Source organism: Candida pseudojiufengensis, assembly GCF_024610245.1.
Source record: "Candida pseudojiufengensis strain CBS 10847 chromosome Unknown scaffold2, whole genome shotgun sequence".
NCBI classification, from domain to species: domain Eukaryota; kingdom Fungi; phylum Ascomycota; class Pichiomycetes; order Serinales; family Debaryomycetaceae; genus Lodderomyces; species Lodderomyces pseudojiufengensis.
In genome coordinates, this window is record NW_026261524.1 from 310,603 (window position 1) to 335,607 (window position 25,005).

At 26.2% G+C, this 25,005-nt stretch overlaps 10 protein-coding genes across 10 annotated transcripts; 6 read left to right on the plus strand and 4 right to left on the minus strand. All coding sequences in view use genetic code 12, as the record gives it.

Moving 5' to 3' along the window:
* Nucleotides 1-413: 413 nt before the first annotated feature.
* On the minus strand, nt 414-1,826 carry BFR1 (Bfr1p; the record flags this gene model as incomplete). Its single annotated transcript, XM_051755569.1, has 1 exon — nt 414-1,826. The coding sequence occupies one exon, from the start codon at nt 1,824-1,826 to the stop codon at nt 414-416; it is 1,413 nt and encodes a 470-aa protein (XP_051616078.1).
* Nucleotides 1,827-2,783: 957 nt separating this feature from the next.
* Nucleotides 2,784-3,656, plus strand: IDI1 (isopentenyl-diphosphate delta-isomerase; the record flags this gene model as incomplete). Its single annotated transcript, XM_051755571.1, has 1 exon — nt 2,784-3,656. The coding sequence occupies one exon, from the start codon at nt 2,784-2,786 to the stop codon at nt 3,654-3,656; it is 873 nt and encodes a 290-aa protein (XP_051616079.1).
* Nucleotides 3,657-4,049: 393 nt separating this feature from the next.
* Nucleotides 4,050-5,291, plus strand: LAB5 (putative lipoate synthase; the record flags this gene model as incomplete). Its single annotated transcript, XM_051755572.1, has 1 exon — nt 4,050-5,291. One exon carries the CDS (start codon nt 4,050-4,052, stop codon nt 5,289-5,291), a length of 1,242 nt encoding a protein of 413 aa, XP_051616080.1.
* Nucleotides 5,292-6,919: 1,628 nt separating this feature from the next.
* On the plus strand, nt 6,920-7,913 carry BGL2 (glucan 1,3-beta-glucosidase; the record flags this gene model as incomplete). The annotated part of the gene is made up of 2 exons (XM_051755573.1): nt 6,920-6,982; nt 7,053-7,913. The coding sequence occupies 2 exons, from the start codon at nt 6,920-6,922 to the stop codon at nt 7,911-7,913; spliced, it is 924 nt and encodes a 307-aa protein (XP_051616081.1).
* A 532-nt stretch (nt 7,914-8,445) lies between these two features.
* On the plus strand, nt 8,446-8,910 carry KGF55_001040 (uncharacterized protein; the record flags this gene model as incomplete). Its single annotated transcript, XM_051755574.1, has 1 exon — nt 8,446-8,910. The coding sequence occupies one exon, from the start codon at nt 8,446-8,448 to the stop codon at nt 8,908-8,910; it is 465 nt and encodes a 154-aa protein (XP_051616082.1).
* Nucleotides 8,911-10,512: 1,602 nt separating this feature from the next.
* Nucleotides 10,513-13,164, minus strand: KGF55_001041 (uncharacterized protein; the record flags this gene model as incomplete). The annotated part of the gene is made up of 1 exon (XM_051755575.1): nt 10,513-13,164. One exon carries the CDS (start codon nt 13,162-13,164, stop codon nt 10,513-10,515), a length of 2,652 nt encoding a protein of 883 aa, XP_051616083.1.
* A 692-nt stretch (nt 13,165-13,856) lies between these two features.
* PGA54 (Pga54p) lies at nt 13,857-14,774 on the minus strand (the record flags this gene model as incomplete). The annotated part of the gene is made up of 1 exon (XM_051755576.1): nt 13,857-14,774. The coding sequence occupies one exon, from the start codon at nt 14,772-14,774 to the stop codon at nt 13,857-13,859; it is 918 nt and encodes a 305-aa protein (XP_051616084.1).
* A 2,004-nt stretch (nt 14,775-16,778) lies between these two features.
* KGF55_001043 (Gly-Xaa carboxypeptidase) lies at nt 16,779-18,533 on the plus strand (the record flags this gene model as incomplete). Its single annotated transcript, XM_051755577.1, has 1 exon — nt 16,779-18,533. The coding sequence occupies one exon, from the start codon at nt 16,779-16,781 to the stop codon at nt 18,531-18,533; it is 1,755 nt and encodes a 584-aa protein (XP_051616085.1).
* A 782-nt stretch (nt 18,534-19,315) lies between these two features.
* NAN1 (Nan1p) lies at nt 19,316-21,739 on the plus strand (the record flags this gene model as incomplete). The annotated part of the gene is made up of 1 exon (XM_051755578.1): nt 19,316-21,739. The coding sequence occupies one exon, from the start codon at nt 19,316-19,318 to the stop codon at nt 21,737-21,739; it is 2,424 nt and encodes an 807-aa protein (XP_051616086.1).
* A 174-nt stretch (nt 21,740-21,913) lies between these two features.
* Nucleotides 21,914-24,550, minus strand: KGF55_001045 (dynamin-related GTPase; the record flags this gene model as incomplete). Its single annotated transcript, XM_051755579.1, has 1 exon — nt 21,914-24,550. The coding sequence occupies one exon, from the start codon at nt 24,548-24,550 to the stop codon at nt 21,914-21,916; it is 2,637 nt and encodes an 878-aa protein (XP_051616087.1).
* Nucleotides 24,551-25,005: the final 455 nt, after the last annotated feature.

Here is a 25,005-nt window from a genome sequence, read left to right on the forward strand (position 1 = left end):
CATTTTACATTAAATTATTCATTTTAATTAAACTTTATTGTCATTCCTCTTACACTATTAAAACTGACTTTTTCGGTCTCAATATAATAAATCATACATGGAATTTTGAGTATTTTATAAATAGGTAACTTTAAATCTCAAAATTAGTTGTGAAATGGGAGACTAAGACAAAGTGAGGTAAAGCAAAAATATCGCTATTGAAAAATTTGGGATCAAGGTATTGATGAGAGTCTTAATTCAATAAACACTCAGATTGTGGTACGACTCGGACACTACTTTATATTTTCTATTTTAAATGTATCTAAAACTATGTACTATACAAATGATTATTTCAATATTTGACTAAACTCGTCATTTTTGTTATTCCACTTTATCAATTCCCCTAAACACTAGAAACGGTCTCTATTGATCCATTAAGCATCAGCTTCAACTTCTTCTTTAACTTCTTCAACATCCTCTTCTTCTTCTTCTTCATCATCATCTTTTAATCCTTCAGCTTCTAATTTTGCAATTTGAGCTTTTGCTCTTTCTATATTAATTTTAGTTTGTTCATCTTGTTTTTCTTCTAAAGCAACTAAAGTTTCTTTTAAAGTTGTAATAGTTTGAGGAACATCTTCTTCTTTTAATGGGAATGGAATAGTTAAATCACTTAAAGCAACAACAATTTCTGGTGCAACTGAAAAATTCTTTGATTTTGTTGTTTGAGGTTGTGCTTTTTTATTAAATTTACCACCTTTCTTTTTGGAACCACCAAAGAAATCTTCTTGTTCCTTTTTAACTACAACTAAATCTTCTGGGAATTCAATAGTTCTTGCTTTTCTTGTAGTTGATGGAACAACACCATTGGTTGTAGTTGTTGATGAAGTTTTTGTAGTTGGTTTTACATATGATGGATCAAAATAACTTAATACATTATGAATTGAATTAATTTCTTTTGAAAAAGCTGGGATTGAAGCTTCAGCTAATTCTTTTTCAGCAATGGCTTTTAATTTTGATTGTTTTTCTTCCAAAAGTTTTGATTTATATTCTTCATCTCTTTTCAATTTTTCTTCAGCCATTAATTTTTTGAAATTTGCAAATTTTGCATCAAAATCAGATTTTAATTTTCTAATTTCATCGTATTTTGCATCTTTTTGTTTTTTAATTTCCGATCTTTGATCATATAATTTCTGTCTTTTTGAAATGATGGTCTTGTTTGATTCATTAATTTCATCCAATTTCTTTTGAATGGTTTCAAATTGAGTATTTAATTCTTTATTTTGAGTTCCTGAAATTTTCTTTTTTAAATCAGCAATTTTTTGCTTATCTGAATCAATCGATAATTGAACTTTCTCAATTGATGCAAAATCCTTTTTTAATTTTCTTAATGATGTCATTTCTTTGACATACCTTCTTTCATCAGCTAATTTCAAATTTCCTGCATCAATTAATTGATCTAAACTATTAATTCTTTGATCAATTTCTCCAACTGATTTAAAATTATTTTTTGAAGCTTGTTGTTGAATTTCAGCAATTTTTTTCTTCATTGTATTATCAATTGATTTGATTTGCTCATTGATAGCGTTTCTTTCATTTTTTGAAGCTGATTGTTTTGAAATTAATGATTTTAATTGGGTGGTCAATTCATTCCTTTCATCCATAATTTTTTGATCAATTTGATGTTTTGCAATTTGATCATTCAAATCATTGTTTTGTAAATCTAATTTTTTAATCTCATTTTTTAATGATTCTAATTCTTGTTTTAAAACTTTATCATCAGGACGTTTAATAAATTTTCTTTGAGTTGAATTGTTGTTAGTGGTAGAGGTGGAATCAGTAGTAGACATCTTTTAATAGTATTCAATAGTAAACCAAATGGGAACAATCAGGATAAACAAGTTTAGGAATAATTGTGTATAATTGAGTCTATCAATCTATTTTGCTGGTGTTTGAGTCTCTTGATGAAAGTAGAATATCAAAATATCAAAAAAAATATTTGAAATCTGGTAATAGTAGTTATATAGTACAATATAATGTATAGATCGTATTACTAAAACTAAATAAACTACGTGGAGATTTGTTGAAAAATTTGAAAAAAAAATAAAAGAATATATGGATCAACATACTGCATATAACCTTTTCTAGAATTAACAAAATTCGCGTCACGAGATCGGTAACTAAAAACCGAACATCAGCTTGGGTCAACAACCTTGAATAACAAAATGATGCAAATGACAAATAGACGAAACTCCAAACACTTGCAATCTCTTGAGAGAGAATGATTCAAACAGTTTTGGTCCCATTTAAAGAACTAAATGAGACGACCTAAATATGCCGTGTAAAACTATGCTACACTGATAAGAATTAATCATATTGTTGTGAAATGTAACATGCTTCATTTGGTTGATATACTGAGTAATTGTGCTCTAGCAAGTTTGCTTAAATGTATCAATAGATAACTCAGCAAACACATTATTGTTAGTTCATTTGGTCATATACTAGCCTAAAAAATAATTTATTATTGAACTGGACCAGTTCTAATTGCAAAGTTATCAAACACGAAAAAAAAAAAAAGATTTATCGTCGTTTAGATTAATTTTTTTTTTCACTCTAATCAATAACAAAAAAAAGTACTTTAAACGATTCAAACATAGCATATATTGGTTATATTCAATCAATATCGTATTCACTACTCATTTGTATCCACAAAGGACATTCATTAATTATTCAAACCGAAAAAATACACACTTGAAAATTTATTACATTCGTTTACTACCACTATTCACAACTAATTTCTAATTAAAATGTCATCACAATCAGAGTTTGCCAAATTAGTAGCTAGTCTCAAACCAAAACAAATTCTAGAAAATTGGTCAGATATAACACCATTGAAAAAAATATCTGGGATTCCAAGATCAGCGGGTTCAGGAACAAATTCATCTAATTCTCAACAAGATCAAGAATTATTTAATGGACATGATGAAGAACAAATTAGATTAATGGAAGAATTATGTATTGTATTAGATAATGAAGATAAACCATTAGGAGCAGGAACAAAAAAATTATGTCATATGATGGAAAATATAAATAAAGGATTATTACATAGAGCATTTTCAGTATTTTTATTTAATGAAAAAAATGAATTATTATTACAACAAAGAGCAGATGAAAAAATAACATTTCCACAAATGTGGACAAATACTTGTTGTTCTCATCCATTATGTGTACCTAGTGAATTAGGTATATCAGAATTAAATAATGATGTTAATGATTTGACTAATGCTATAGAAGGTGTTAAAATTGCAGCACAAAGAAAATTAGATCATGAATTAGGTATACAATTAAAAGATGTTCCAATTGAAAATTTTACATATTTAACAAGAATACATTATAAATCAGCAAGTGGAGATGAAAAAACAAGTAAATGGGGAGAACATGAAATTGATTATATTTTAATATTAAGAACTAAAAATGATATACTGATAAATGCAAATTATAATGAAGTTAAAGATTTTAAATATGTAACTGCATCAGAATTAAAAGAAATGTTTAAAGATGATTCATTAGTTTTCACACCTTGGTTTAAGTTAATTTGTCAAACTTTTTTATTTAAATGGTGGGATAATCTTAATGATTTAGATCAATTTAAAGATGATACTATACATCGTTTACTATAAAGACTCGAGGCATTATAGAAGATGAGCAAATTTCATAGACATTTGGAATTTACCACATTCATTTAATATCATTTTGCATTATATAATTTATTTGTAGTTTAATACGTAATACAATAATATTCATAATAGTATGAGATTGAGTTTGTTGTGGTAGAATCATTGAGACCAAATTTGGATTGAAGTCAAAAAACAACTAAATTTGACTTCTATTGTTTTATCTCTGCATATAATTAATTTTTTTCGTGTTTCATCCTAAATATAAAACAAATCTTTATTTGTAAGATTGACATCTATCCGAGATCAAAGAGCTGGAATATAACTACGACCTATCCCAACTGACCTTATTTATTCAACCCATTACACTCATTTCATTACCCATCATCTATTTTTATAATGTTCTGCAGAAATATACTACTATTGAAAACATCTATCCCAAAATTTCGAACAAGGTGTCTAGCTACTGATGCCACACAACAAATAATAAATTCCACAACCACCTCAACTACAGTCACTAACAATACAATCACTTCAGAGACCTCAAGCACGACCATTATAAAGCCAAAACGAAAGAGAACTTTTTTCACAGATGAGCTTAACAAAGGACCATCATTTGATGATTTTGTAAGTGGTAAAGCTAAAGATATGCTAGAAGATCCCCTCGAATTAGCAAGAAAAGATCCAAATGCAAAATTACCAAGTTGGTTAAAAGTACCTATCCCAAAGGGAAAATCATATCATAATGTTAAAAAAGATGTAAGAGAATTAAAATTATCAACAGTTTGTGAAGAAGCAAAATGTCCAAATATTGGAGAATGTTGGGGTGGTAAAAAATCAGAAGCTACTGCTACTATAATGCTTTTAGGAGATACTTGTACAAGAGGTTGTAGATTTTGTTCAGTTAAAACAGATAGGGCTCCAATGAAACCTGATCCAATGGAACCTGAAAATACAGCAGAAGCTATAAGTAGATGGGGTTTAGGTTATGTTGTCTTAACTACTGTTGATAGAGATGATTTAATTGATGGTGGAGCAAATCATTTAAAAGAAACCGTTGAAAAAATTAAATTAAAAGCTCCACAAATTTTAGTTGAAGTATTAGGTGGAGATTTCAGAGGTGATTTAGAAATGGTTAAAATTTTAGCTAATTCAGGTTTAGATGTTTATGCTCATAATATGGAAACTGTTGAAGATTTAACTCCTTATATAAGAGATAGAAGAGCAACATATAAACAATCATTATCAGTATTAAAAACAGCAAAAGAAACAAAACCATCATTAATTACTAAAACTTCATTAATGTTAGGATTTGGTGAAAATGATGAACAAGTTTTATCAACTTTAAAAGATCTTAGATCAATTGGATGTGATGTTGTTACATTTGGTCAATATATGAGACCAACAAAAAGACATATGAAAGTTGTTGAGTATGTAACACCAGAAAAATTTAATTATTGGAAAGATGTTGCATTAGATATGGGTTTTCTTTATGTTGCTAGTGGTCCTTTAGTTAGATCTTCTTATAAAGCAGGAGAAGCATTTATTGAAAATGTTTTAAAAAAGAGAAAACATAATGTTGGAGAAAGTCCAAGATTAATGAATGAAACAATTAAACCAACTATTTTTCAAAGATCTTGAATATAAATATTTTATTTAGTAATTAATTTATTTTTCATTGAAGACCATGAGTATTATAAATCTTCTTTTATGATATCAATTTTGATTCTCTATCTTTTTGAATTTATGAATATAAATCCTGTTGTTACATACCCATTTTGATATTCAAAGCGAATGAGAATACAAGCTAATAGTACTGTAATTGGATAATACTATTATATAACGGTCTTATAGGTATACGAATTAAAACTTGTTTCTACTGCTCAATCCATACGTACGGAAAACTAGGGCTGTATTTTAAATTTATTGATGCTGATGATGGTATTGTTATTATGAATTAAAGACTAAATTTGCTATTAAAACATTCATCATCAAAGACAGATTTCATATATCATTGGAAATCATTCATTGCTAATCGAAAGAAACAAAGCCATTGAGACTAACTCCCAAGCTTACTCAAATACTTTGACACCAATTGTCGACAGCTTAGAAGTAGACGTTGGGACAAAGAATAAGTACAGTAGAATAGACCAATAATTTGCTTTATTTCCTTCAATTCGCAATGCCTTATTGTCAATGATTATCTCTCTTTGTTGTTGGATATTACTATACCATTATTCCTTTAGCTCCTGACATTCAAAAACATGATGACAGATTCGTTGATTGTCAGCAAGAATGCAAAACATGCAATTTTCATTTGATACTCCGAATTGATCGTGATATTCCAACATAAACGAATAGGATTTTGATATTTGTTAAAAAAAATGCTTCGTGCTTTCTTTAACAACCGAAGATAATCCTTTGCTTTAATGAGACAATTCTTATAAGAGTTTTCATATCGTGTCCAATCATTTGGTACAATCACTAGTCTTTGGTCTATAATCCTTTTGGTAATCTGCTTTTTATGTCATAGACTAATCATAAATGTCAACATTTACCTCACACAAAAAAAACTCTTCTGGATAGTGTAATTAGTTACAAAAAAAAGGATCTTGTACATAAAATAATATTGCACAATAATAATAAATACTATCAAATCTAGATTCAATCAATCAAATTGCTCGAAGAAATTAGAATAACTCAATACATGAAAGTAGAATTAATGAGTAGAACAGTAATAATAATAGAAGTAAAACTAAACCAATGATACTCTTCACCAAAGTAGTTGGCAAATGAGATACCATAGTAAATATGAAAAGGAAGCGGTCGAAGGTTTGTTAAATATGGTTCTATCTTAAACCGACATTGCCCCAAATAATAATAATTAATTACTTATTATGGAATGATTTGTTTATTATTATTATAGCAGATGGTAGCCTATTGCAATATTTATATAGTGCAAGCTAAAAATAGCTAGGAGAAACTATTACACAAAACCCTTCATACTTAATTTAAAAAATCTTCAGATTTTCACAACAAACAAAATTTATTAAGAGTTTTGACAACCATTTTTATTATTTTGATACTTTCTTTCCTTTAAGTGAATTTATATAACAAACATACCATCATTGATACCCATTTAAATACATTTAAAACCACTTCATAGTTCCAATCTTTAAAGAATCAAGTTTCAATAACCAATTAAAAAAGATTCTTAATTTTCCCACATTCGTTTTTAAACTTACAACAACAAATTATACACATACAATATGCAAATTAAATTCTTAACAGCTATTGCTGCTGCTCTCGCTACTGCCAATGCTATTGGAGATGTATGTTAAACTTCATTCCCAACTCATTGTTTTTCTTCAAAAAGTCCGTTTGATACTAACTATTATCTAGCTTGCTTTCAATTTAGGTGTTAAAGATAATGCTGGTAATTGTAAATCAGTTCAAGAATTTGAATCAGATTTAGAATTAATTAAAGGATCAACTTCAACAATTAAAACTTATGCTGTTTCAGATTGTAATACTTTACAAAATTTAGGTCCAGCAGCAGAAGCTGAAAATTTTAAAATTATGTTAGGTATTTGGCCAAATGATGAAGCTCATTATCAAGCTGAAAAAGATGCTTTATCTGAATATTTACCAAAAATTTCATCATCAACAATTAAAGTATTTTTAGTTGGTTCTGAAGCTCTTTATAGAGAAGATTTAACTGCTCAAGAATTAGCTGATAAAATTGATGATATTAAATCTTTTGTTAAAAATATTAAAGATAAAGATGGTAATTCATATGGTTCAATTCCAGTTGGAACTGTTGATTCATGGAATGTTTTAGTTGATGGAGGTTCAGAACCAGCTATCAAAACTGCTGATTTTGTTTATGCAAATGCTTTTTCATATTGGCAAGGACAAACTAATCAAAATGCTTCATATTCATTTTTTGATGATATTATGCAAGCTTTACAAACAATTCAAACTGTTAAAGGTTCAACTGATATTGAATTTTGGGTTGGAGAAACTGGTTGGCCATCAGATGGTTCAAATTTTGAATCTTCTCAACCAAGTGTTGAAAATGCTAAAAATTTCTGGCAACAAGGTATATGTGCAATGAGAGCTTGGGGAGTTAATGTTGCTGTATTTGAAGCTATTGATGAAGCTTGGAAACCAGATACTTCAGGAATTTCTGATGTTGAAAAACATTGGGGTGTTTGGGATGCAAATGGAAAATTAAAATATAATATTAATTGTGAATTTTAAATCAAAACTTGAAAGAGTTTAGTTTAATTAATCCTAGTTTGCATTTTCTTTTTCTTAAAATGGTTTTCATCAGGCATTTCTTTTCATGGTCTTTGTAAAGGTGACTTTAGAATGATAGATGATACTAACATTCGTTGGCTATTTATATATATAAATAAAAAGGTAAATAAATTATAAAAAATAAAAAATAAAATTTTCGTTAACATTTTCAAAACTTTTTCGGTATACTTTCCTAATTATGTTGGATCAAGATCCATAGAAATTGACAACATAAATCGATGACACTAAATCTACAGTGAAATTGAGATCATCTTTTATCGATCATTCATTCATGCTTTTTATAATCTTTCTATATCTACTATATATTACAATAATATTTGCAAAAACCATACCAGATTATCCAAATATTCAAGGAACATGGCAAACTCAATCAAAAACAGTTAAAACAGGTCCAAATTTTTATAATTATAATGAAGAAATATTATATGAACCAAATCACCCAGGTATATCATATTCATTTAATTTAAAAAATATGAAATATGAATCTTCTCAATATTTAATTTATTCAAATCCAATAAATCATTCATGTCCAAAAGCAAAATTAATATGGCATCATGGTGAAATAAAATTTGAAAAAATAAATTCAAAAAATGAAAATAGATATAAAATAATATTAAATTCAATTAAAAATGATGGTAGACAATTAATAAGTGAACCATGTTTAAATGCCTTTGCTGAATATACAAGATATAACACTCCACAAGAAATTTGGAAATTAAATTTAGAATGGGATAATTATTTAAAAAATTGGAAATTAATTCTTTATAATGATGAACCAATTGAATTTAAAAATAATATAGTAGATGATGAATTTGGATTTTATAATCTTGGTTTAAAAAAAATTGTAATGTGGCTTGATAATGATAGTGATGATGTTTCAAGTAATATGTTACCTTCTAAATTTAAAAATAAAAAAAAAATATTTGTTGATGTTTGAGTATGTAATAAATGGTTGCAAAAAAATTAATTTTCAACACTTTTAATAAACACAAATATTATAAAAAACTTTTAATTTTTATTCAATTTTGATTAATTATTGTTGTGTGAAATACTTGCACTTAATGTTGTAAAAGATCAAAACTACCACTCTATATTTATCGAGATTATTGATTAAAGTTGATGGGTTTGAACGGGATGTAAGTGTCGAGATCTAAGTTGTTGAAATCATTTGGTAATAAATTTGACAACAACACAGTTATAGAAGTTGACGAAGAAAAGATTTTGCTATAGGGAACAGGTATTGTATGAAACAACTAAGTTGTTCCATGATTTGTTTCATACAGCAACTGCCTGCCTCCAAATCAAACTTTTTCTTCGTTAACTTATATGATTATGTTGCCGTCGACTCAATTCCAGTGATTTCTTAAACATAGTCAAGAATCTACACCAACCTGATCATCGCTAAAATACCTCCCAAGTGTTTGAACAAGCAATTGAACATTCAAAATGAAAAAAAAAAAAATTGTAACTAACATTTTGTATTCACAACGTATCAATACATTCATTAACAATCCTCAGTAAATGATACTAAAAATAATGTTCAAATGCTTATAAACACTCGGTGCATCTATTCGTCGATGATCACATTAGTGAATTCTTGACTATTGAAATAAAACAGTCAGAATCTATTAGCCAATTTTTCTCTGTACCACTTTCTTTACTTGATGAATTGGTATTTGTTAGTACTAAATCTCCATTAGGTTCATTTAATCATATGGTGGCTAATTCATTCTTTTTTACCCCAATGAGGTCAACTTGACTGTTAGGTAACATAGTATTGATTGCTGAATACATTTTCTGTCCAGTAATTGATTTTGTCCTACTCTCATTATTTTGATAATGAATGAATATTTTAATCAGTCAAATTAACCACAATTCTCTCATCACTAGTTGCGTCCGCTAGAAGTTTAAACAACCCACAAAGGTATTGCTCAACTCATTAATGGGACGAAGCTAATACCGAAAGAATTTTGGTTAATTTTTTCACTAATGAAATACCTACTTGGTTTCTGAATTCAATTCCAACTTCTCTTTCTTTGATTTTTTCAACAAATTGTGATTCTGTGGTTATTAGCAGCAATATCAGTTGATTTAAATATAATTTGAAATTGATTCAATGGTAGTTTTTTGGACTAGCCGTAATGATTTTATGGAATTGAACTAACTAAAGATTTAATAAACACTTTTATCAATTGAATTCATGTACATTCTTCTGATATATAAGTGATTTCTTTTTAACTTAGTGTACAATTTAAAATTAAATTTTGTGGAGACATTGTAAAAATTATAAAACGACATTTCTAGCACGCTCTCGTTCGAGCTTTTCCAAACTGTAGGCAAGGAACGGTAGCCTTTTTTACGATGTTCATGATAAAAAAAAAGTTCGAAACGATGTTTTAAAAAACTAACACATTAACGACATTTAAAAGAAAAATTAACACATTAACGACATTTAAAAGAACGCTACTTATTTATACAAATACATACATTCATTAATAATTATACAAATTTTAATTAAAAAAAATTAACTAAACTATACTTACTCACTTTTTTCTTTTAATAACAATTGATATTCATAATTTAAATCTTCAATCTTTTTAGATAAAAATTCATTATTTTTAGAAAGAGATTTAATTTCTTTTTGTTGCTTAGCTAGCTCTTGATCATAATGTAATTTTATTTCATTCATTTTTGTTTGATGTTTTAGTGAATATTCCTTGTGGAGATATTTTATAAGGTTATCTTCTTGTATTATTTTTTCTTTTTCATTTTCTGATATTTGTAATTCTAGTGATTCTATTTTTGTGAGTTGTTGTTGATGTGTGGATTTTTGAGATTCTATTGCGGTGATCAATTCTTGAAATTTTAGCTCATAAATTTTTAATTTTTCTGACTGTGTTGATAATTCAATTTCATTATGATCAATTCTAATTTCATATTCATTTGCTATTGATTTTATTTCTTTATATTCTAAAACTTGTCTGTCAAAATTTGAATCTAATTCATTTAATTCTGATATCTTGGAGGATAATTCCAATTCTAATTTTTCATATGATGTTGATATTGTAATTAATTCTTGTTTTTTTTCTTCGATTTCTTCTTTATATAGCTTCTCAGATCTTTCAAACTCTAATTTTTGGTTTTTATTTTCTTCTTTTAATTTATTAATTTCTACATCATTAGATTTAACAATATTATTCAATTCATTAGTTTTTGAAATTAATTCCAATTCTAATTGATTTTTATCATTTTTAAATTCATTAATTGATTTATTCAAATTATCAATTTCTGTAATATATTTTAAATTCAAGTGCTTTACATCATTTTCATAATCTTGCTTAGAGGAATTAATTAATTGATCTAATTCTTTAATTAAATTTTCATTCTCCTTGTTTGTGGTGATTAATTTTAATTTATCGGTTTTTAAACTATCGATTAATGAATCTTTTATTGTTAGACTTGATTCTAATGATTGGATTTTATCATTTGATTCATTTTCATAATTTTTTATAATTTCTTGATTATATTTTTCTAATTCTTTAATTTTTGATTCTAGTACCTGATTCTTTTTTGAAGTTTCTTCATTTTCAATTTTGATTTGATTAATATTATTTTCTAAATCAGTTTTAGAATTATTTAGTTCATCAATTTGTGATCTTAATGTGACAATAGTTGTCTCAAATTCATTTTTATTATCTATCCAATTTTTTGATTCAATTTCCATTTCATTTATAGAAATTTTATAATCATTTAATTTACGTCTAAAATTTAAATTTGAATTTTCTAATATCTTATTTTGTTTATTTAAACTTGCTATATCTTTTTCCATTGTGGTGATAGTTAAATTAATTAATTCATTATTATATTGAATTTTTTTATTTTCATCATTTGTTTTATTTAATTGTTGTTGTAAATTTTGAATTTCTTGATTTTTATCATTTATTTCTATATATAATTGATTAATTTTATTTTCATGATTTTTTTCTAATTTGGTGATGTGGTTCATTGAAAAAAGGGGTTTTAAATTTGTTGGATTTATAAAATTTATTGTTGGTTCATCTTCATATTCATTTAATTCTTGTTCTTGCTGCTCTTTTTCATTATTTTCAAAATTTTTAATAATATCAATATCATGTCTTAATGGACTTAATTCATAATTTGAATCAGTATTTTGGTTAGGTGATTTTATTTTAGAATATTTTTCTTCTTCTTCTTCTTCTTCTATTTCAATAGGGTTATCAGGAGTTTTCAATCTTTCTTGTTTCAGTTCATTTATTAATTTTGTAAATTGTGAATGAGTTAAAGTTGCACTTGGTTCTTTCATGAAATTTGAATCAATTTCAAAATCACTACTTAATTGAGGATTTATTGGACTTTGTTTTCTCCATATACTATTACCACTACCACTTCCACCACTTGATTCTTCAATTTCAATTCTTCTTCCAATTTCAACATCATTTGAAATTTCTTGTATTTGATCTTTATCTTTCTCATTGTTATCGTTATTGTTGTCATTATTATCATCATTGTCATCATTAATAATTATTGAATCATTACTTAATTTCCTACCACCAATTTCAATAATATCTTCATCAGTTATATTTTCAATTTCAATTTGATGAGTATTATTAAAAGATCGATTTCTTTTTATAGGAGAACTTAAATTATTTTCAATATCATCATCATAATTATCAAGACTTGATTTTGAATTCTTATTAAATTCTAAATTTTTCAACCTCTTATTTCTATCATTATTTAATTTATTTATTGTTAAATCTAATTTTAAATTTGATTTTTTAATACTATCTAAATTTGAAGTTAATCGTTTTTTACGTAATGGTGAAGTTAATGAATATCTTGATGGTTTGATGGTTGTGGTTGTGGTTGTATCTGATATTGATGATCTATTACGTTTTAAATCTATTGATTTTTTTGTTGCTGAATTTATATTTAAATAATTTGTCTTGGTTATATTTTCCGTATATGGTTGTTGTTGTTGTTTTTGGAAGCTTGATTGATCTAGATTAGTTATTTCTTTTACTGGTGTATGACTTCCTTGGTGATTATATGCGTATGATTTTCTTATAGATGATGTGTTTATGTTAGTTGATGGTAATTTTACAGGTGATAAATCATCATCAATATATATTGGTGGTTGAGTTGTCTTGTAGGGTGACGAATAAGCAGACATTGTGAAACCGGCTTTATGGTTGTTGATTAATTTGGTTGTAAATATGTATATTATCGATAAATTGGTTGTAAAATAGATTTGATTAATTAGTCTAATATTTTTTCTACTGTAGACTAATATTGTATAAGTAACACAAAACTGAATACAGTATATAAATTTGGCGTCTTGTTTTTATTTTTAATACGCGACTTATTCTACATCAATAAAATCAAAATAGAGTATTATAAATCAGAGTATCATGAAAAGAGAGTTTTACAACCGACTTATCCATAAAGTCAATAGGCGGTGCTAATACAAAATTTAAAATAAAAGTTAAGTAGTAGTAGTAAATATTTATGGGTATCCTATATAAATATAAAAAAAATGTAAAAAAGTAAAACTTTATTGTCTCTTTAATAATATTAAAACAATGATAATGATAATATAAGTAACGTATAATGACAATAAATTAGTTTTAACAAATTGTATAACACATGTATAAAAAAATAACTTTGAATTTCAATCAAAAACTCCCATCTAAAATGAAAAAAACAGTGGTTGTAAACAAACAATAAATAATAACTTCGACCGTAGTACTTAAAAATGAATGAATGAAATGATTAATTCAACACTGAATTTACAGGTATAATATAATCATGAATTTAGTTGCAAAATCCAACTTTTTAATCAACAAAAATTTGGTTCAAAGCTTCTTAAATTGTATAATTTCCATAAGGTGTAGTACCATAAGTTGGAGCAATACTTGAAGAAGAACCATTATTATATTGTAATGATGAAGTTAATGTAAATAATTCAGTTTGAGTTAATTCAACATATGAAGTTAATGTTGTAGTTATATCATCATTTGAAAAAGTTGCTTCTAATGGATAAGTTGTAACAATGATTGATGTTGAAATTGTAGTTGTTATATCTTGAGTTGATGTAATATCAGCATTTGATGGAGTTGCTGTAACTGTGACTGTAACTGTTGAAGGAACACAAACATCAGTAGATGAAGCTAATGCGGAAACTGGAGCAACAGTTGAAGCTTCTTTTGCTTCAATAGATTTAGTTATTTCAGTTTCAGTTGATAATTCAGTTGAACCTTCTTCATTAGTTATAGTGACAATTGAAGTTATAGTTGAAGTAGTAGTTTCATAAGAACTACCTTCTTCTTCTGAATCTTCTACATCAGCTGCATGAATAATAGTAGTAGCAGTATTTGTAGCAGAAGTTAAAATTGAACCATCTGAAGTTAAAGTAACATATTCAATAATAGTTGAAGTTATATCAACATCTGCTTCAGAAGAACTTGAAGCTGGTGGTGAAGATTTATAAGTTGTTGTTAAAGTATTTGTAGCAGAAGTTTCAGTAGTTGTATCTTGAGTTAAAGTAACATATTGTAAAACAGTTGAAGTAATCCAAATATCTTCTTCTGATGATGATGAATAAATACTTGCTGAATAACCATAATCATCTTCTAATAAACTACTACTAACACCACTTAAAACAGATGATGATGAAATTGGTAATGATTCATTTGTATATCTTTTAAAAAAATTAAAAGGTGCTGCTTTAACTAATGAAATGGAAGTAGCTAATGAAACTAAAATAATTGAATTTAGTTGCATTTTGATTTTTTAAGGGTTCTTCAGTACTTTTATTGATCTTTAGTTGTAATAATATTTTCTATTCTGTTTATTCTTCTATTATTTTATATATGATATATAATAAATAATTTTATAATAAGTGTTGTATATCTATTTGTTTAATAAATGAATGAAATATAGTTGGTAAAAGATATATATGTTAGTTGAAATGGTCTGATTAACCCTTTTGGTATGAAGTTTTGATGTAAATTTGTAAGTATATAAAAAGTACACCCATATTTTTCTAAATTATGAAGATTGTTGATAGTTTTTATAAAATCATAATGGCTGATAATATTACTATTGTATTGTATGTAAGAATGTATGTATACAATAATAAAATTTACGTGTAGTAAATTAATGTATGTGTTATATGTAAATAATAAAATAATCCCCCTTACTTTATACCTTTATATACAGTATTTTGTATGTATATTTGACATATTTTTTATATCGTGTGTTTTATTTAAGACAATGTAAGTAATAAAAAATGTAAATAAATAAATAAAACACGAATTTACAATACAATAGTAAGTCTCATATAAACTATTGTGTAATACATCCTAACATACATACTTTATAAACATATACTTTAACAAACCACAATAATTAAAAATTTTATATTCTCTACTAAAACAAATTCCTTAGGCTCAATAACAATTTAGATAAACTATTAATACTAATAGTTAAGTGCTATATTATACAAGAATTGATTGCTCTTCCATTAAATAAACATTGGCAATTGATACTTCTTCTTGGTATAAATTATAAAATTCCTCCCCCTTTCTCATTCTCTATTGAAATAAAGAAAAGAGCTAGATCTGACATCGTAAAGATATCAAATTCATTCCACTAGCTACAAGACAATATGTAATTCATTTATGAGTGGTTTTTGTCAGTTTGCTTGACGTAAATTTAAAAATTCATACTTGGATTTGAATTTATCCGACTATTTGACTGTAAATCTCTGTCTATATAAAACAAATTTTACACGATTTTTTTATTTCATACAAATTTTTATTGTCTCAATTACATCAATACTATCTTTGATTTTTACAACACTCAATGTCAAAATTAGGTAGAAAAAATAAAGACGTTTCCATCTCAAGCAAAAGCTTTGATGATATTGTAGGTATAGTAGTCGATACTTGCAACAGAACTAAGGAATTATAGATCATCAACCGAAATTTCTCGTCTAATCTCTCACCTTGTTTCAAACAAAAATTTTATTGACGAAAAAAAATTTCAGGCCTAGTGTAATAAGCTTGAATATAGTCAGACGATTTTAAAATAATTTGGTCGGCTATATAAACAAAAAACATTCCTCAGTTTAGAATGTTTCAAGTTTGATATTTATATTTATTGCCATTTGGTCTAAGATCTAAAGATCTAATTCAAGATTTTATTTTGATTTTGATTTGAAACGATTTGATTCACTCAAATATTTTCAAACTCTGAGGCTAAAGTTGAAAAAAATCATCTTGGTCATTAAGCCATACCGATTGAGCTGAGATAACCTTTCTCTCGAGAAAATGTGAAAAAGTTTTTACAATTGAAGTCAAAAAGTTTTTACAATTGAAGCCAAAAAGTTTTTACAATTGAAGCCAAATGATAGGAGTCAAATTCGAAGTAGGTAAGTATGAACATTTTTTGACAATTTTGATGCAAAATTCAATAAATCTATCGGTATGCACAAAATTTGTAAAATTCTTAATTTATCAATTGGATTAGCTGAGCAACTCACAACTTTTGCTCTGATCAACTTGAGTATCTTTTTGACATGGTCTTCCCATAAAAGTCTGATAAAAATTATCTGTATAACTCCGTATAGATTCTTTTTTATTGGTCGTGCATATCGTACGTTCTACTTCCAATAGAACAACGGAATTTTTACGAGACGGAATTACCACAGTTTTATTTAAAACTGGACGATATCAATTCAATTATAATTTTCATTCCTCTTTACAAATCAATCGAGAATCAAAAATGATTGGACTTCCATTAGATGGTCACGACCTTAATACAAAAAGAAGAAAATGGTCAATTGTTGGAGCAACAATTGTACTCATAACATTAATTATATTTTTTTCGACAAATTTATTTAATTATTTTAAAATTATAATTACATCTATACCAAAAGATGATTCTAAAATTTGTCCATTACATGAAAAAATTATTCCAGAATCATTTTTTAAAGATAATTCAACAGTATTAAAAATTTTAAATGATCCAATTTATAAAAATGAATCTATACAAAGATTAAGTGGTGCATTACAAATTGATACTCAAATTTTTGATCATCAACCAGATGTTAAAGAAGATCCAAAAATTTGGAAAAAATTTGAAAAATTTCATAATTATCTTGAAGATACTTTCCCATTAATTTATAAAAATTTAAAAATTGAAAAAGTAAATACTTATGGCTTGGTGTATACTTGGAAAGGTAATAACCCCAGCTTAAAACCAACTTTATTATTAGCTCATCAAGATACTGTACCTATACAAAAATCTACTTTAGATAAATGGACTTATCCACCATTAAGTGGAACTTATAACCCCCAAACAGATTATATATATGGTAGAGGAGCAGCAGATTGTAAAAATCTTTTAATTGCAATATTAGAAACTTTAGAAATTTTACTTGCAGATAATTTTAAACCTGAAAGATCTATTGTTGTTGCTTTTGGATTTGATGAAGAAAGTTCTGGTTTAGTTGGAGCTCAAAATATTGGAAAATTTTTAGAGCAAAAATATGGTAAAAATAGTTTTAAAGTTTTGCTTGATGAAGGTTTAGGTATAAATTTAGATCCTTTAACTGATACAATTATAGCAAGTCCTGGAATTGGTGAAAAAGGTTATATTGATATTCAAATTGAATTAAAAACTCCTGGTGGTCATTCATCAATACCACCTGATCATACAAGTATTGGTATAATATCAGCATTAAATGTATTGATTGAAAAAGATCAATTTAAACCAAAATTAGGTGAAAAAAATCCAATTTTTCAATATTATCAATGTTTAGCAACTCATGATTATAAAGATAAAATTCCAAGTTTCTTCAAAAAAGTTATTTTAAGATCTGGGTTTGATAAATTTTCAAATTCAAAATTAATTAAATTTATATCATCTAATCGATTAACAAAATATTTAATTCAAACTTCTCAAGCAATTGATATAATAAATGGTGGTGAAAAAGCAAATGCATTACCTGAACAAACTAAAGTCTTGATTAATTCAAGAATTGAAGTTGATTCAAATGTAGATGTTGTTAAAAATCATTTTACTGAAAAAGTTATTGAAATTGCAAAAGAATATGATATAAAAGTAAATTCATTTGGTAAAATTGTTTATAATCCAAAAACTAATATTTCTAATGGAGAATTTAATATATCAAGTATTGGATGGTTAGAACCAGCACCATTATCACCAACAAATGATAAAGTATGGCAATATATATCAGGTATAACAAGATTTATATATGAAGATTTGGTTTTCCCAAATATAACTTACCCCATAATTACAGCACCATCAATAATGACTGGAAATACAGATACAAGATGGTATTGGAATTTAACAAAAAATATTTATAGATTTACTCCAAGTTTTATGGGAGATTTTATTGGTGGATTGGGAATTCATTCAGTTGATGAAAGATTACCTTTTAAATCTCATTTACAATTACAAGCTTGGTTTTATGAATTTTTACAAGGAATTGATGAAAAAAATGTAGGTGAATAGTTGGAGAGGGAGACGTTATTAATAGAGTATGCTTGAAGAGCTCTTTTTATAGTTTATTTTAATAGAATATGAATTATCTTTGTTTGGTGTTTGTCCTTGATGGATAAATAGTGAATCTCTTGTAAAGAGTTTGTTCATGAAAAGTTCAATCTACAGTCTTTTGTTGAATCCCGTGTGTATTTCGACGTAATTATACAAGTGTAAATAAAGATCTGCAAATAATCAAGTGTATTCTTCCATAAGATATTGAAAAATATTTCCATTCTATCTCAGGTGGATGCATACTTTTTACAGACCTTTCCTCTGAACTAAACTTTTTGAACATATTGGATGACAAATATCAAAATCCATGTATGTTCTTCGCCATCCGTTTCAACATTAGACTCTACTTTTCTCCATCCACTAAATCATCTCTCCCCCAAACTTACTAATTAATATCTTTCTTCTCCAAAGGATTATATCTTAAAAATTTTTCAATTAAATCAACATGAGTTAAAACCATTCTTCTACAACAATATCTTTTTAATTTTAATTTATCTAATGCATCACCTTCATTTGCATTTTCTTCTTGTAAATATTCCAAATATGTTTCCCATTTATCACCAACAACTTTTCCACAGGAGAAGCAACGTATTGGAATAATCATCTTTGTTGTGTTCGATTTGTCTGAACTGTTTGTTGTTTGGTGAGATTTTTTTTTCATCTCAAACTTCAAATCTCGTCTCATCACATTTTTAATTTTTTTAAGTTTACTTTTGCAACCAACTTTAACTTACAAAGTAATGCCTTCATCTTCATTAAATGAATGGTCTATATCCATGCTTACAGGTGGTATACCCATCAACTTCCCATATTCAAATATAACAGCTTCAATTTTTTCAAATGATGGAAGATATTTAATTGTAACTTTAACTCATCAAATTAGAATATATTTCATTTCAACAAAACAATGTATAAAGACAATAGATATAGACTTAACTGGGTTAGTTGATATAAAATTAGATATTAACAATCCAAATCAAATACTTTTATTCAAACAGCTAGGAGAAATTTTAACAATAAATTATAAAGATAAATTAAATGATCCAATAATATCTACCACCAGTATACAATTACAATCACAACATAATATATTATCTGTTGTTAATGTTAAACATAATAATTTTATAATAGTGACGGGTAAAAAAGATAAAAAAAAGGGATCAAGTCCTCATACAAGATATATATTATCAATTGATAGAACATCAGAAACCATAAAAACAGTAGGAGAAATTCAGAACTCATTACTTTATTCAATATCATTAGATTTAAATAAATTAGCATTTGTCTTGAGTGATCATAAAGTATTATTACTAGACTTGGAGACTTATTATAATAATGAAGAATCTGAAGTAGAAGATATAATAACAAAAGAATTGATATCATATCAATATAGATCACCAATAACCTCAATAGCAGTATCAAATGATTCTATAATAGCATTAGGTACAAATTCTGGAGTTATACAAGTCATTTATGGAGGAATTGAAAATGAAACTCAAAGAATTTTAAAATGGCATATAGAACAAATTAATGCATTACAATTTTCATCAGACAACAATTATTTAATATCAGGAGGTTCTGAAAAAGTTTTAGTATTTTGGCAATTAGAAACTGAAAAAAAGCAATTCTTACCAAGATTAAATGGTATAATTGATAAAATAAATATTGACAACTATAAAAATGATTATATTCAATTATTATTAAAAACTGATATAAATAATTATGAAATTCTTATATTATGTATGGTTGATTTAGTATCAAGATTATCAATAAATACAATAAGACCAAAATTTTCAAATAATTTAAGAACAACATTACAAAAGACAAAAAAAAAATTTTTAAAAGATATTTTATCAAATAAATTAAAATTAAAATATGATTATAGTTGTAAATTTGAAATTCATCCAAAGACTAAAAACTTATATTTCCCTAATGAATCATCAATTCAATCATTTGATTTAATTAAAAATGAACAAAATTTTATTCAAAATGCTGCATCAACTATTTCAACAGGTAAAGTACGATCAGAGATAAATTTAACAGATCCTCAAATTTCACTTTTAAAATTTACATCAGATGGTGATTGGATGTGTACTTATGATGAAGTTATAATATCAGAAGTTGATTCAATAATTTCATCAAATGAAAAACAATTTGCATTAAAATTCTGGAAATATTTAGAAAATGATAAAGATAAATCTTGGGAATTAACAACTATAATAATGGATCCACATGGTAAAAACCCAATACTTTCTTTAATTCCTGCACCTACTTCATATTTTGGTGGTGTTGCATTTTTAACTGCTGATAACAAAGGAGGTGTTAGAGTATGGAGACCAACATATCCAAAAGAAATTTATAAAACAAACAACAAATCACAACAAATATCATGGTCATTAAGAAAATTTAAACCATCATCAAATTCAGAATCTGATTCAATAAGTTTAAGTTGGTCAGATGATTCATCAATAATATTTTTAAGTCATGAATGTTCAATAACTTGTATAGATTCAAAAAATTTCGATATAATAGATTTTCAAATCCCAATACTTACAGAATCAAAAATTAGATCAATTCAATATTTAGATAATAAAATTATTGTATTATCCAAAACAAGATTTTTTGTTTATGATTTAATAAAAGCAGAATTAACAAATTTAAATTTAAAAATTTTTACAACAAGTGGTGGATCAAATATAATAACAATAAATCCAATTAAAAATCTAATTTGTTTAGCTATAAATTATTACGAGGTAGATGAAGAAAATCTTGGGGTGGTTTCAAAATTATATATTTTTAAACCAAATCAATTAAAACCAATTTATATTCAAAATCATAATTCAGGTATTGCATCAATAAAATATGATTCAAATTCATTTTATTTTATTGATTTAGAATGCAGAGTTGGTTCAATTGATTCTACTTTATTAAATGTTGAAATTAAAAATATAACAAATGATATAAGTTCAATGTTATTATCTGCTCAAGCTAATGTTGATTTAATAAGTTTTAGAGAAAATAATCAAAATAAAAATGGGAAAATCGAGGATAGTACAACCACCAAAAAGGTTATTGATTTACATACTTTTCAACCAATTTTTCAAAATATAAATGGTTTAGAAATAGAAACTATTTTCGATCGTATTACAAATATATTAAAATAAATATACACAACCATTTAAAAATGGATTTATATTCATCATCACTTGATTTTTTTAAGTTCTTTGTATAGCTAAAACCTTTCAATTTTACTTAATGCAAAATATTTTCGTTCTTGTAATTCAATAAAAATTTATTTGATCGTATTACAAATATATTAAAATAAATATATACACTTATTACCATTTGAAAATAGATTTATGTTCATCATCACTCGTCTTCTTTTGAGTTCTTTGTATAGCTAAAACACTTTCAATTTTACTTAATGCATTTTCTAATAAATCTTTTCTTTCTTGTAATTCAATATGTTTTTTAATTTTTAAATCTTCTTTTGCAAATTTTTCAATATCTTCTTTTGTTAAATTATTGAAAAATTTTAAATCAAGCTCTCTTGGAAAATTATAATAAAAATCACTTAATAATTCAACATTAAGAAATAATATTGCAGTAGTTGAAATTTTTGTTGCTACTGCATCTAAAAAAATTTCAGGACATTGATATTTATTTGTTTTAGATTTACATTTTTTAGAATTTTTTATAAATTGATATCTCATTTTTAATAATGATAATCTATCTTTTAAAAATATTGCATCTTTACCTCTTTGAATTAAAGTTGGTGAAAATCCTAAAGTTTCATTACTTGAAAAATCTATATTTTCTTGTTTTTGTTGTTTTAATTTTTCTAAATATGTTATAACTTGTTGTAATTTTCTACCTCCAACTTGATGTTTTAAATCATTATATACTTCATCACATTGTCTCATTTCTTCTTTTAATAAATTAACTGCATTATCTTTTGATGTTTGCCATTCTCTATCTTCTATTTCAATTTCATATTTATATGGTTTTATACAATTTTCAACTTGATCTGCTGTTGAATAATACTTGGTGCTTAGCACACTTTTTGCTGCATCTTTAACTGCTTGTTTTGCCATTGGATGATTTTTTAATTGAGTATTATCTACTAAATTTTCAACTTCTGTTAATAATGCATTAGTTATTAAATTAGTTGATAATCTTCCAACTCCTAATTTTGTTAATGAACCAGAAGTTAAATCTAATTTTTTATGCCAATAAACATCAGAATCATGTATAGCTTGAGTTAATTCTTTTAAATTTGGTTCTAAATTTGTATTATTTAAATCAAATGGTTTATTCCAATATCTTTCAGCTAATAAATCTAAAACTTTTTGATCTAATGCATTTTTTAATATTGATTTTAATTCATTTCTTGAAAAATTATGACTTAATTCTTTTGTTCCTAATTTTAACATATCAATATTATTTGCTAAATACATTTCTGGAGTTAATGGTAAATCATTAAATTCAACTTTAAATTGATAAGAAGTTTCTTCTAATTCTTGTTGTATACCTAAATGAGTTGGTCTTAATGATGCAGCCATTGTTTTTTCAAGAACTTTCATTAATTTCTTTTTTAAATTTTTAGTTCCAACTGTTGTTCCATAAAATTCTTCTTTATTTTCTTTTAAATAATTATGTTCAAAATTTTGTTGAGCAACAAATGCTTGATAACCAGCTAATTTATGTCTTGAAAATAATCCTGAATCTTTAACTTGTGGTGCTTTTGTTATAACTCCTACATAACCTAATCTAAGTGGATATTTCTTATTTGTTAAAATTTTTCTAGCTTCTTCAGGTTTAACAAGATCTAATTTTGTTATTACACCAATAGTTCTTTCACCTCTTGGATCAGCTAATCTTGATGCTCTTAATGCAGCAGAATTTGCTAAATCAACATCAGCAGCTGAAATTGCTAAAATTACATTAGGTGGTTCTAAATATTTAAAACATAAATCTCTAATTTTTCTTTTCAATTCAATTGGTTGATCTGCTGCTTCAACTTGAATATAACCAGGTAAATCTACTAAAGATAAATCTGGAACTTTTGGTGATCTTATAGTAACTTGTATAGGATCATTAGATATACAATCAGTTTCAGGAACTGCCATATTTAAATCATATAAAATTTTTTGTAGTTGTGTAAAATCTGTTAAATTATACATTTTCAAAGCTGGTAATTCTGCAACATTTGAAGCTGATTCTGGGGTATTCACTAAAGTTAATTCAATAGGCCTTCTTGTAACCATATTTGAACCTTTTGGTAAAAATTCTTGTCCTACTATACTCTCCAATACTGATGATTTACCACTTGATTGTGAACCTATAACAACTATAGATGGTAATTTAATTCCATCATGATCTATACTTGATAATAAATTTCTTATTTCTATCATTTGTCTTGTAAGATTTAACATATGATCATCTGTATCATCAGGTAAATCTTCATCATCTTCTTCTATTAACGTCTCTACATCATCTTCATCTTCATCATCATCACCAATCACAGTATCTTCATCATCTGAACTTAATCCAACTGCAGCAGCAGTGGCACCCAAAGCAGTAGTTGCATTATCAGGTCCACCTCCATCTCCTCCTCCACTACCACCACTCTCGCCACTTCCCTTAAATCCATTAAAAAATTCACCTGTTTTATCAAATATCCCATCTGTAAAATCTTTAAATGCATTTAATTTATCTTGTGTATATGAAGAAGCTTGTTCTACTTTATATGCAACATAAGTACCTCCAGCTGCTACTGTTCCACCAATATATGCTGGTATTTTAGTTGCTCTTGCTATTATTTTAATGAAACCTAAATTTCTTGAAGGTATTATTATTTGTTGATGATGTAAATGTGATAATCTTTTGGGTATAGTTCTTGATATTAGTAAATGTCTTGTTAAAATAGTTCTATGACATGATGTTAGTAGTCGTTTATTGGTTATTGATATCATATTGTTAATGTCATGTGGTTGCAATTGATTAGTTTAGTTTATCATCATATATTTTTTCCCCTGATTTTTGTTTTGATTTATTTTATCTACAAAAACTTTTGATAGTGGCAAAATTTAAGAAGAAAGAAAGAAGTTATTTCTTTTTATCAACACCAACTTTAGAGTAAGTTGAGTCGAGAAAGGGACCTAGTGAGTTAGCAGTCTTTTAAGCTTACGAAGTATCTACCTTTTAAGTTTAAGCAGTATCTACCTTTTTTTCACTTCAAAAAAATTAGTCCTTCTTTTTTAGTGAGAGATTCACAATGTGCTGATGATAGGTTCTAGTACGAGCTTTTAATTATTAGTTGAGTAACTTGTGGATCTATACCACCCATAAGATTTGTTTGATGTTCGATTCGTGAAGCAAATCTATGATATACGTTTTTTATCATGACTTTAATCTTACTGTGTTGTTT